The 12,027-nt window shown below is 47.5% G+C and overlaps 1 protein-coding gene across 2 annotated transcripts in view; it reads right to left on the minus strand.

Moving 5' to 3' along the window:
• Positions 1 to 12,027, minus strand: part of LOC142097131 (integrin alpha-X-like) — a 149,287-nt gene that overhangs the window by 70,666 nt on the left and 66,594 nt on the right. For both annotated transcript variants that reach the window (XM_075178733.1, XM_075178734.1), the window contains exons 8-9: positions 4,082 to 4,235; positions 3,821 to 3,965 (exon numbers count right to left, since the gene is read on the minus strand). In XM_075178733.1, the coding sequence (XP_075034834.1) occupies positions 3,821 to 3,965; positions 4,082 to 4,235 (299 nt within the window). The remainder of the gene's footprint in view (positions 1 to 3,820; positions 3,966 to 4,081; positions 4,236 to 12,027) is intronic.

Below are 12,027 nucleotides of genomic sequence, written 5' to 3' on the forward strand. Positions count from 1 at the left end.
CTGCCACTTGTTTGCTGGACTGTTCATTATCTGCCATATTTGATTACATGCTGATTGTTCTCATTGCCTATGATATTGTCGATGGCTCTGTTCACCTTTTACTACGCTCCTGTTGTGTATATATATATATATATTAAGACTTTCTTGTTACTCATCCAGTCATCATTAAACCGCTGATTGTACTTGTATCCTGCATCTGTCATCTATTCACCCTCCGGGTGCTACTACCACTTGCCAGTGTGTTACAATACTCCCCGAGGATCCATTCTTCTAAACATCTATTGAACAGATTCAGAGTCCAGAATACCAAACCGTGACACTATGAATGGTCTCAGGCTCCCATCCTTCTTGGAGACAAAAAAGAAACCGGCTCCAACTGGTGGATTAGATGGTCTGATAAACCCTTTTTGGCAAGTTTTCCTCCACATACACTTTCATAGCCTTGTCTCTGGGATTGAAAGTGCATACAATCTACGTTTAGGTAGCTTAGAGCCAGGGATGAGGTAAATGGCACAATCATATGCCAGATGGGGAGGATGAAAGTTCACCTACTTCTTAGAAAAAAATCTTGAAAATCCTAGTAGGGAATGAGAAGCCACTCAGAACAAGGCTGCAGGACCCAAAGGAGTAAGGTCAGACAGGTGGAGGAGCAGGCAGTACTCTAACAAATGATCTCCCCCTTGATCAATTCAATAGGATTGTGGAACTGGAGCCATGGATGCCCCAGAATCAGAGGCACAGAAGGACAGGAGACCAGGTAGAAAGAGAAGGTTGTGAAATGGAGGGTACACACAAAAAGTTGCAGAAGTGGAGACTTAGAAATGATTCTGCCATCAGTCAAGTGGTTTCCATCCAATTCCTAAAGTCTGGATGAATTCCACACCAAGGAAAGTACCGGTTGCGCCACTATCCAAGAAGGCGGAGACAGAGGTGGAATTAGCACCAAAGGCAATTTGGGCAGGAACCAAAACAGAATTTTTGGAACAGACTATCTGAAGACTAAGGCGCTCCTCTTCCTTAATGCTTAGGCCTGATATTTTCTCGCCTTGTTAGGGCAGGAACAAAGGAGATGGCCCTTGTTGCCACAGTACAGACAGAGACCCAGGGAGCGTCGACTTGATCTTTCCTCAGGGAAAAGACAATAAGCCCCCAATTGCATGGGTTCAGAAGATTCCAGAGGTGCAGAATAGGAGACCGGATGGGTAAAGGATGATGATGATGATACCTCCTTCTCAGCTTTCCTTTCTTTAATCCTTCAGTCAATATTAATCACCAACTGCATGAAACTCTCCAGAGTAGTTGGTGAAGGATATTGCACCAGGGAGTCCTTGATCTGCTCGGACAAACCAAGGCAAAAATGACTGCAAAGGGCAAGGTCACACCACACGCTATCAGTGGTCCAGTGCCTGAAATTAGCACAGTACTCTTCATCAGTCTGCTGACCTTGTCTCAGGGACCTTAGATGTGATTCGGCTGAGGTCAAACGATCCGGATCATCATAGAGAAGGCCCAGGGTGTTAAAAAATACATCAACAGACTGCAGGGCAGGACTACTTGGACCTAAGCTGAAAGCCCAAGATTGAAAGTCACCCTGGAAAAGGGAGATGACAATACCAAACCTATTGTTGCTCAGATCCCGAGGAGCGGAACAGGCTCGGCCCCCAGAGAAGCAGTCCGTTAAATTTAACTCGTGCTCACCTGCGGTACCAGGGTGACCTGAGAGGACTTTGAGGTTTCCTCCTGTATGAATAAATGGTCTGAATGTGGCCAGCTAGGACCTGAACAGGACTAGGACTTGTTTGACTGGGGTCCATCGAGGCAGAATACTCCAATAATATTCTTTTGGGGCCGGTTACAATGTTAGGGCTAATGGCTACTGATATGAACTTCTAGGACGGGCATAAGAGGTCTTCATCTATAGCAGCTGTCTCTCCTGTGGAGCTTGTTGCACTCACAGGTACTTGGATGCTCCCAGGTCTTATCTCTGGCATAGTAGAAGTTTACATGCAGTACCGTAGCGCCAAGATAGGAGGCAGCAACCGGAAATCAGAGATAAAGTCAGGATCAGTCTAAGGGTCAGGGGTCCGTAGAAAGCAGGATAAACGGGGACGGGCCAGAGGTCAGGGCTGGCAATGAGAGTCCAATAAACAAAGCCAAGGTCAGGGGGAATCAGAGTCCAAGCAGGGTCCAGAAACAAGCCAGCAGTGACAACAGCAATCAGGCAGAGTATCCACAAGACTGGAGCTGGTCCGTAACGTGAAGTACAGAACCGCTATAACTTTCAGGGAGGCTAAACCCTTCCTGCCTTAAATAGTGATATTGCCCAATCAAAACATCAGGGCAACAGCCCTCTAAATCAGCCACAAGAGGCTGATTGATTAATCAGATACCCCTGCGCATCCACCCGGCTGTAAGTTCTTGCCGGGACACAGCAGTGATTAACAGATCTGGGATGTGGTCAGAGGAAACTACAGATGAGCCTTAGCAATAGTGGTTCATAACAGCTCCATACAGTTGCACCTCCCATGCCCCCCTAGTGGCAGCCCTAAGTCTCAGCAGCTGAGAAGACAACACAAAAAAGGTAATAAAGGGGTCAGAGATAACTGTAGGTCGGCAGTTCCCAGGGGTGCCGCGGCGCTGTCACTGGGGTGCCGCCAGCCAGCCCTAGAAAAAAAAGAAAGCAAAAAGAAACTTACCAATCCATGCGGCGCTAGGACCCTGCAGCCTCCTCTCCCGCAGCTGTCACTGAATATCAACGTCAGTGACAGCTGCGCAAGAGAGGAGGCTGCAGGGTCCTAGCGCCGCGCGGATTGGTAAGTTTCTGTTTGCTTTCTTTTTTTCTATAGCTGGCACCTGGCGCGGGGCAGAGAAGGAGGACAGAGAGCAGAGGAGGGGGACAGATGGCAGAGGAGGGGGTCAGATGGCAGAGGAGGGGGTCAGAGGGCAGAGGAGGGGGACAGAGAGCAGAGGAGGGGGACAGAGAGCAGAGGAGGGGGACAGAGGGCAGAGGAGGGGGACAGAGGGCAGATGGCAGAGGAGGGGGTCAGATGGCAGAGGAGGGGGTCAGAGAGCAGAGGAGGAGGGGGACAGATGGCAGAGAAGGAGGACAGATGGCAGAGGAGGGGGACAGAGAGCAGAAGAGGGGGACAGAGAGCAGAAGAGGGGGACAGAGAGCAGAAGAGGGGGACAGAGAGCAGAGGAGGGGGACAGAGAGCAGAGGAGGAGGGCAGATGGCAGAGGAGGGTGACAGCGTGAGAGAGGGCAGAGGAGGGTGAGAGAGGGCAGAGGAGGGGACAGCGTGACAGAGGGCAGAGGAGGGGACAGAGGGCAGAGGGGGCAACGTGAGAGAGGGCAGTGGGCCTGGATGCAGAGGGGGCAGTGTGCCTGGTTGCAGAGGGGGCAGCGTGCCTGGTTGCAGAGGGGGCAGTGTGCCTGGATGCAGAGGGGGCAGTGTGCCTGGATGCAGAGGGGGCAGTGTGCCTGGATGCAGAGGGGCATTTTTGCATACAACTAAATAAGTATTTCTGTCATGACCTAAATACTTATTACAATTTTTTGACCCAACTACTTTTAAAACAGGACTGATCAGTAATTATTTTGGAGGGGTTCCTTGAAAAAATTTGGAGACTCTAAGGGTGCTGCGAACTGTAAAAGTTTGGGAACCACTGCTGTAGGTACTTATAGTGGAACATTTTGCACAAAAGTCAGAAACATCTGCAGGTGGGCCAAGCACGTTTTACGAGTGACCTAAGATTATTGAGCAAATTAACTTAAATGGAGGAGAAGAGGAAGAAAGTAATAAGAGGTATGATCATATTACCTTCAATAGCAAAAATTCTGTTCTGCAGGGTATTCTGGAACTCACTGAGGGCTGAGAAGTCATGGACTTGCAGGATTCGGTCATCTGATGATGCAATAGTTTGTAACTCTTCGTAAGTCATATCATTTTTGAAGGCCTGTCCCACCTGTGATCCAATTAAAGAACAATGATTAAACACGGTACTCTATCACAAATGTCCTACAGAACAGATATCTTAGTGGTCTTCTTTATGAATACTTGGCTTTGTATTATGATACTTACCCCAATGGCAAACCTAACAACCCCTTGTTTTTCTGCTTCTGCAACTGATTCTTTAAGATCCTTGCCATCTCCTTCTATCCTTCCATCAGTTATGACAATAAGAAGTTTCTGGGCTCTGTCGCGTGATCCAGCATTGGGGACAAATAGCTCATGTCTGGGGAGAGAAATAAAATTAAATATCTGTTCTGTTGGTGGAGGGCCTGAAAGCAGGACACAGTAGCCACACAATGCAAACAGTTTTGACATGTACACTGTCTTGACCCCCTCATCTATTCATTCATTTATTCATGTATACTAGAGAAACTCTGGGGTAGCCGCCTTAAATTAAACTGTAAATGTAATGACTAAATTGTTTTATTAGCAGAAATCAACAAATTTTTTATACACTACATTACATGTTGAAATTTTAGGAATGGAGAATAATGAATAAATAACTATTATCAATCGCTATATTAAAGGAACTAAAGAATTTCTTTATACGCTAAATTATATTTATAATCTCTTCCATTGAAGTTACATTGCTGGCCAAGGTACCTGCAAGACACGCTGATTAATGTGGCTGGAAATAAATGTCACAGTTTCCATACCAGCCAGCAGGTCAAATGTTCCAGGTCACCCAGCAGAACTGCAAATAACTGTCACAGTTCTAAGACTACCCAGCAGGTCACATGTTCCACAGGTGCACAGGTGTGTTTCCAACTGTTACAATTTCCTGAGGACAATGGTAATGCATTGTTGTAAATGGGTAGGTGGATGTTTTGCGAAAAATCTCAGAAACAATGTAATCGATTACAACACCGTATTTTTCAGCAAATCTAGAGACTAAGACCTTTAATTTGGTATATGATGTGCCCTGCTCAGACAAAAGCATCATAGACATAATTCACTCATAAACGTCGTGCTTATACTGTTAATATAATGATAAGTGAGATAATAGTGTTCTCATTTCTCAACTGCTTTCCAGACCCAGATTTGTTATTATTATATCAAAGGCCTTAAATTAAAAACTAAAGTCTATTCACATGGAGGGTAAATGGTATAGTTGTGGGCCCTTAGTAGGCGCGCTCTAAGGCAGGAACCCCCTGCAGAGGTAATTACTATGGAGGTGGGCTGATGGGTCTGAGTGTGAGAGCATTTACTTACAGCAATCCCAGGCTCACGTGAGTTTGTCGAGATGTATAGGATGCACGGCTGCATAGCAGATGGATTGTCACTCGCCGGACCGTGAGTGCCTCTGCGCTGGTACATGGTTCTCTAGCCTTCCTGCCGGCGCCTGTCCTGAGCCGCGGCTGTCTGCCATCTTGAGGGACTGCGCATGTGCAGCATCCAAGAACTCTTATGACCTTTGCTTTTAATCTAATTGGTGGATCAGGCACCTCTCACTATTTAAGGCACCTGTGCTCATTACATCGTTGCCTGATCTTGAGTCTCATTCCCTGTGAGTCTCTGAAGGTGTCTCCTGTGTTCTGCTCGTGTCTTCAGTTTCCTGCTGATTACCTGCTCTAATCATCGGTGGATCCCATACCCGCTACTGACTCCTGTGTCCTGCTCGTGTCCTCAGCTGTCTGCTGGATTACCTGCTTCGCTCATCAGCAGTTCTCATACCCGCTACTGACTCCTGTATCCTGCTTGTGTCCACAGCTGTCTGTTGGATTACCTGTTCTGCTCACCTGCGGTTCCCATACCCGCTACAGCCGTTCAGCGCTCCTGCTGTACCTGCATATCCTCGTGGACAAGCTTCTCTACTCATCAGCGGTATGCTTACTTGTTATTGACTATCAACTGTTACCTTGCATATCCGCTTAGGACAAGTTTCTCTACTCAGCAGCGGTATCCATACCCGCTATAGACTTTTAGCTGATACGCTGCATATCCACTTAGGACAAGCTTCTGTACTCAGCAGCGGTATCCATACCCGCTATAGACTTTTAGCTGATACGCTGCATATCCGCTTGATACAAGCCTCTCTACTCAGCAGCGGTATACATACCACCATAGACTATTAGCTATAACGCTGCTTATCTGTTTGGAACAGTTCCTCTGTGCTTTCATTGTCTTCATACAGTTATTGATTCTTTTCATTCCATCACTTATCCGCACCTGGACAAGTCCTCACCTACTCGCAGTGGTACAACTTGCTATACGCAGACCACTGACGCCCCCTCTATCTACCTGCACCTGGACAAGTCTTCTCATCACAGCAGTGGTACAACTTGCTATACGCAGACCACTGACTTCCCGCTATCTACCTGCACCTGGACAAGTCTTTCCCATCACAGCAGTGGTACAACTTGCTATCCGCAGACCACTGACTCTCCTATTACCTCCCTTCACCTGCTCACGTCCACCCTGCTCTCCGTGGTTGAAACCTGCCTTTCCACTATAGCTGCAAGTCGCTGACTCATCTTCTACTGTAGCTGCAAGTCGCTGACTCATCTACCAGTAAAGCTGCAAGTCACTGACTATCATCAAATCCATTGGCATCCTCTCTCCATCTGCTGTTATATACGTTCCACTATTCACCCTACTGCCAGAGGACAGTTGTGCAAACTCCGCCCCTCTGGTAAGCATAGTCAACTGGTGAATCCTGGGCAGAACTCCTAGTGCCTGTGACAGTAAGATCAGGCCATGACGGACCCAGAATCGGAACCAACAGCTAAAGAGATGCTGCAGTACCTGGTTACTCGGATTGAACAACAAGATGTTCAACAGCAACAGTTGTTCCAATGTTGTCAGGCTTTAGCCTCCCGAGGAATCCCTGAGCAAAATGTAGCAGCTACTGTTGACCCTCCAGTACCTCCTTCTTCTCCCCCAGTGCCATCCCAGGTGTCTACTGCTTCCACGCTACACCTGCCTACTCCTTCTAAGTATGATGGAGACCCCAAAACCTGTAGGGGTTTTCTTAACCAATGTTCCATTCATTTCGAACTCCAACCTCATAACTTTTCTACTCATCGTTCCAAAGTGGCCTATCTCATCTCTTTGTTTTCCGGACAGGCTCTCGCATGGGCCTCCCCTCTGTGGGAAAGAAATGACCCCTTATTGGAGGATAGTGCCATGTTTATTTCTATGTTTCGAAGAATTTTTGACGAACCTGGTCGTGTTATCTCTGCGGCTTCCAGTATCCTTCGACTACGCCAAGGATCTCGGTCTGTAGCTCAGTACGTCATCCAATTCCGGATTCTTGCCTCTGAGCTCCAATGGAACACTGAAGCGCTGATAGCTGCCTTCTGGCAGGGGCTTGCCGACAAAATCAAAGACGCACTGACCTCACAAGAGTTACCCTCCTCCTTGGATGATTTGATTTCTCTATGCGTGTACACATGAGGTTTCGTGAGAGAGATTCCGAAAGAGTAACTTCTTACAAAGCGCCTGTTCCCTCAGTATCCCAAGTTCGTCATCTTCCACCTCCAGTAGAACCCATGGAGGTAGGTCGCTCTAAATTAACATCTGAAGAGAGAGAGCGACGAGTGAAGAATAGACTCTGTATCTATTGCGCTGACTCTACTCACATGCTGAACTCATGCCCTAAAAGGTCGGGAAATGCCAGGCCCTAACCAGTTCTGGAGAGCTAAGGTTAGGGTCCCTGGAGTCCTCTCCATGTTCTACGAATGCTAAAATCTGTGCTTTTGATGTTACCGTTTCCTTTGCTACCAAATAGTTTATGTCTCAAGCACTTCTGGATTCTGGAGCTGCTGGAAACTTTATCTCTAGTTCTCTAGTGAATCAATGGTCCCTACCAGTGATTCCTTTAAAAGCACCTATAGCTGTTACTGCTATCGATGGGTCACGCATAATTAATGGACTCATTACTCAAAGTACGTCTCCATTGACCCTTCAAATCGGAGCCTTACACCAAGAGAAGATTTCCTTACTGGTCCTTCCTGTTACCACCAGTCCCATCGTACTTGGTCTTCCATGGCTTCAACATCATTCTCCTCAGATTGACTGGAACACTCCTCAAGTCACTTCCTGGGGTCCGGATTGTCGTCATAGATGTCTGTCTCAAGTTGTTCCACTCAAAATACACCAGTCTTCCATTTCACCTTGCCCGCCGGGTCTTACTCCACAGTATGCTTCCTTCGCGGATGTATTCGATAAGGTCCAGTCCGAACGCCTTCCTCCCCATAGGGCGTGGGATTGTCCGATTGACTTACAACCTGACAAGAACCCTCCCAGGGGTCGTGTGTATCCACTCTCGCTACCAGAAACCCAAGCAACTTCTGAGTATATCAAGGAGAACCTCCAGCGAGGATTTATCCGACCTTCCACTTCTCCCGCTGGAGCGGGGTTCTTTTTTGTGAAGAAGAAGGATGGATCATTACGACCCTGTATAGATTATCGTGGTCTCAATGCCATTACTATTAAAAATTTGGTATCCTATTCCACTAATTACCGAGCTCTTTGATAGCATTAAGGGAGCCCGGATATTCACCAAACTTGATCTTCGAGGTGCTTACAACTTAATCCGGATCAAGTCTGGAGACGAATGGAAGTCAGCTTTTAACACCAGGGATGGTCACTATGAATATCTAGTTATGCCCTTCGGGTTGTGTAACGTCCCCGCTGTCTTCCAGGGTTTCGTGAATGAGATCTTCCGGGACTTATTGTCACGGGCACTAGGAGTTTATACCCGAGTTTCACCTGAAGTTATAACTGACAGAGGGGCGGTGTTGACCACGGACCTCAGGGCAGTTAGGTGAATGATTGGCATGAGGATAACAGCATGAAAGTAGAGAATGTCTTATGAAGTCAATGACTTGCAGCTGTTGATGGTGGAAGGTCAACGACTTGGAACTGTAGAGAAGAAGCGATATAGCTTCAGACGAGATGAGAGGACGTGAGTAGGTGAAGGTAGCTCGTGGAGGAGTCAGTGGTCTGCGTACAGCAAGTTATACCACTGTAGTGATGAGGAGGTTGTCCTGGTGCAGGTAGGTAGCAGGGTAGTCGGTGGTCTGCGTATAGCAAGTTGTACCACCGCTGTGATGGGAAGAGTTGTACTGGTGCAGGTAGGTAGCGGGGTAGTCGGTGGTCTGCGTATAGCAAGTTGTACCACCGCTGTGATGAGGAATGTCCAGGTGTAGGTAGGTAGCAGGAGAGTCAGTGGTCTGCGTATAGCAAGTTGTACCACTGCTGTGATAGGAGGACTTGTCCAGGTGCTGGTAGGTAGCAGGGAAGTCAGTGGTCTGCGTGTAGCAAGTTGTATCACTGCTGTGAGGAGGAATGAGGACTTGTCCAGGTGCAGGAGAGTGGTGTGGAAACGGCAAACTGTAGCTGTGTGGAAACAGCGCAAGTAGAAAGGAGTTTTGTATAACACAAGTAGGTAAGTACAATGAATAGTCTGTCAATATAGTAGCTGGCTCTGCAGCGTGGAGAAGCGGGTCAGCGCGGATATGCAAGTAACAACAAAGTCAATATGATGAGAGCATACCGCAGCTGAGTGAGAAGCTTGTCCGGGTAAACAGGCAATGTAGCATAGACAGTCTATCATATGTAACTGTACCTTAGTGCAGTAGTCACGTATAGTTCAATAGGTATGCAAGTAAACAATAATAGTCAATAGTGGTTATGCATACCAAGTAGAGCAGGAATCAGCTGGGAAGCTGAAGAAGCGATCAGCTGAGTAGACACGCTGTAGCGGGTATGGGAACCGCCGTTGAGTAGAGCAGGAAGCAGCTTGAAAACCGCCGGTGAGTAGAGCAGGAAGCAGCTTGGAAACTGTAGACGATCAGCTGAGTAGACACGCTGTAGCGGGTATGGGAACCGCCGGTGAGTAGAGCAGGAAGCAGCTTGGAAACTGCAGACGATCAGCTGAGTAGACACGCTGTAGCGGGTATGGAAACCGCCGGTGAGTAGAGCAGGAAGCAGCTTGGAAACTGCAGACGATCAGCTGAGTAGTAATGCTGTAGCGGGTATGGGAACCGCCGATGAGTAGAGCTGGAAGCAGCTTGGAAACTGCAGACGATCAGCTGAGTAAACACGCTGTAGCGGGTATGGGAACCGCCGATGAGTAGAGCTGGAAGCAGCTTGGAAACTGCAGACACGAGTAGAGCTGGAAGCAGCTTGGAAACTGCAGACACGAGTAGAGCTGGAAGCAGCTTGGAAACTGCAGACACGAGTAGAGCTGGAAGCAGCTTGGAAACTGCAGACACCTATAGAGAATCACTGGGAATGAGACTCCAAGATCAGGCCACTACCTAAGGCTGCAGGTGCCTTAAGTAGGGTGAGGTGATTGATCCATCAATCACATTAGTGGTCAGGTGTAGTTGTTAAAGGGACCTGCACATTAGCAGTGCGACAGGATGGCGGACGGCCGCGGTTCAACACAGGTGTAAGCGGGAAAGATGGAGAACCACGTACCAGAGTGGAGGCACTCACACTCCGGTGAGTGACACTTATTGTATGTCTGTGTCGTCGTCTACCTGGACGACATATTAATCTTTTCTCAGGATCTGCCTACTCATCATCAACATGTGGCAGAGGTCCTTTCCAGTCTCCGGAGAAACTCTTTATTCTGCAAGTTAGAAAAATGTTCCTTTGAGCTATCCCAGATTCCATTCTTGGGATATATTGTGTCCGGAGTTGGTCTAAAGATGGATCCTGAAAAGGTGAACGCTGTACTACGTTGGCCCCAGCCATCTACTCTCAGAGCAATCCAACGCTTTTTAGGTTTTGCAAACTACTACAGACGTTTCATTCAAGGTTTTTCCTCCATCGCTTCTCCAATAGTGGTTCTGACCCGGAAGGGAGCTAACACTAAACAATGGTCCTCCGAGGCCCTTCAAGCTTCCAGTTTCTCAAGAAGTACTTCTCTTCCGCTCCTGTTCTTCGACAGCCTAACGTGACTCTTCCTTTCTTTTTTGAGGTAGACGCCTCTAATGTTGGCCTAGGGGCCATATTATCTCAAAGATCGGAGCAACAAAAATTCCATCCTTGTGCCTTCTACTCTCGAGGTCTTCTCCCTGCGGAGAGAAATTACACTATCGGGGACAAGGAATTGTTGGCCATAAAGGCAGCATTAGAGGAGTGGAGATATCTGCTGGAGGAAGCTCGTCATCCTGTAACCATTTTTACGGATCACAAAAACCTGTTATATTTACAGTCAGCCCAATATTTGAATCCTCGTCAAGCAAGATGGTCACTTTTCTTTTCCCGTTTTGAGCTTATCATAACCTTCAAACCAGCTTCCAAGAATCGAAAAGCAGACGCCTTATCTCGGGCGTTTGTGGCGTCCTCAGACGCTGAAGATTGTCCTAATCATCCCATATTGGTTCCCAAATGTGTGACTCTGGCCACTTCTTCCACCAAGGTCCTACCATTTGGGAGAACCCTCGTGCCTCCATCTCTACGTAAAAAAATATTATCGTGGTATCATTCTTCACGCTTTTCTGGACATTTGGGTGAACGCAAGACGTTAGAAGTCCTTTCTCGAAGCTACTGGTGGCCCTCTATGAGGAGAGATGTCAAAGAATTTGTGGCCGCGTGTGAGGTGTGTTCCCAGTTTAAAACCCCCCCGCAGAACACCGGCGGGATTACTTCAACCACTACCCATTCCTTCCAAGCCTTGGACCCATATTAATATGGACTTTGTCACCGATCTTCCTCCTAGTAAGAAGTGCAATACCATCTGAGTAGTGGTGGATAGATTTTCGAAAATGGCACATTTTGTTCCTTTGACCGCTTTACCTTCCTCATCTACTCTGGCTGACCATTTTATCAAGGAGATCTTCCGAATTCATGGATGTCCATCTGAGATTGTTTCGGATAGAGGAGTGCAATTCGTCTCCAGATTCTGGCGAACCCTTTGCAAGACCTTGGGTATCCGATTGTCACTATCATCCTCCTACCATCCTCAATCAAATGGACAGACCGAGAGAGTCAACCAAGATCTTGAGGCTTTCATAAGGATGTTCTCCTCAGCCAACCAAGACAACTGGGTAGATTTA

The sequence above is a fragment of the Mixophyes fleayi genome, chromosome 7 (assembly GCF_038048845.1).
Source record: "Mixophyes fleayi isolate aMixFle1 chromosome 7, aMixFle1.hap1, whole genome shotgun sequence".
Lineage (NCBI taxonomy): Eukaryota > Metazoa > Chordata > Amphibia > Anura > Limnodynastidae > Mixophyes > Mixophyes fleayi.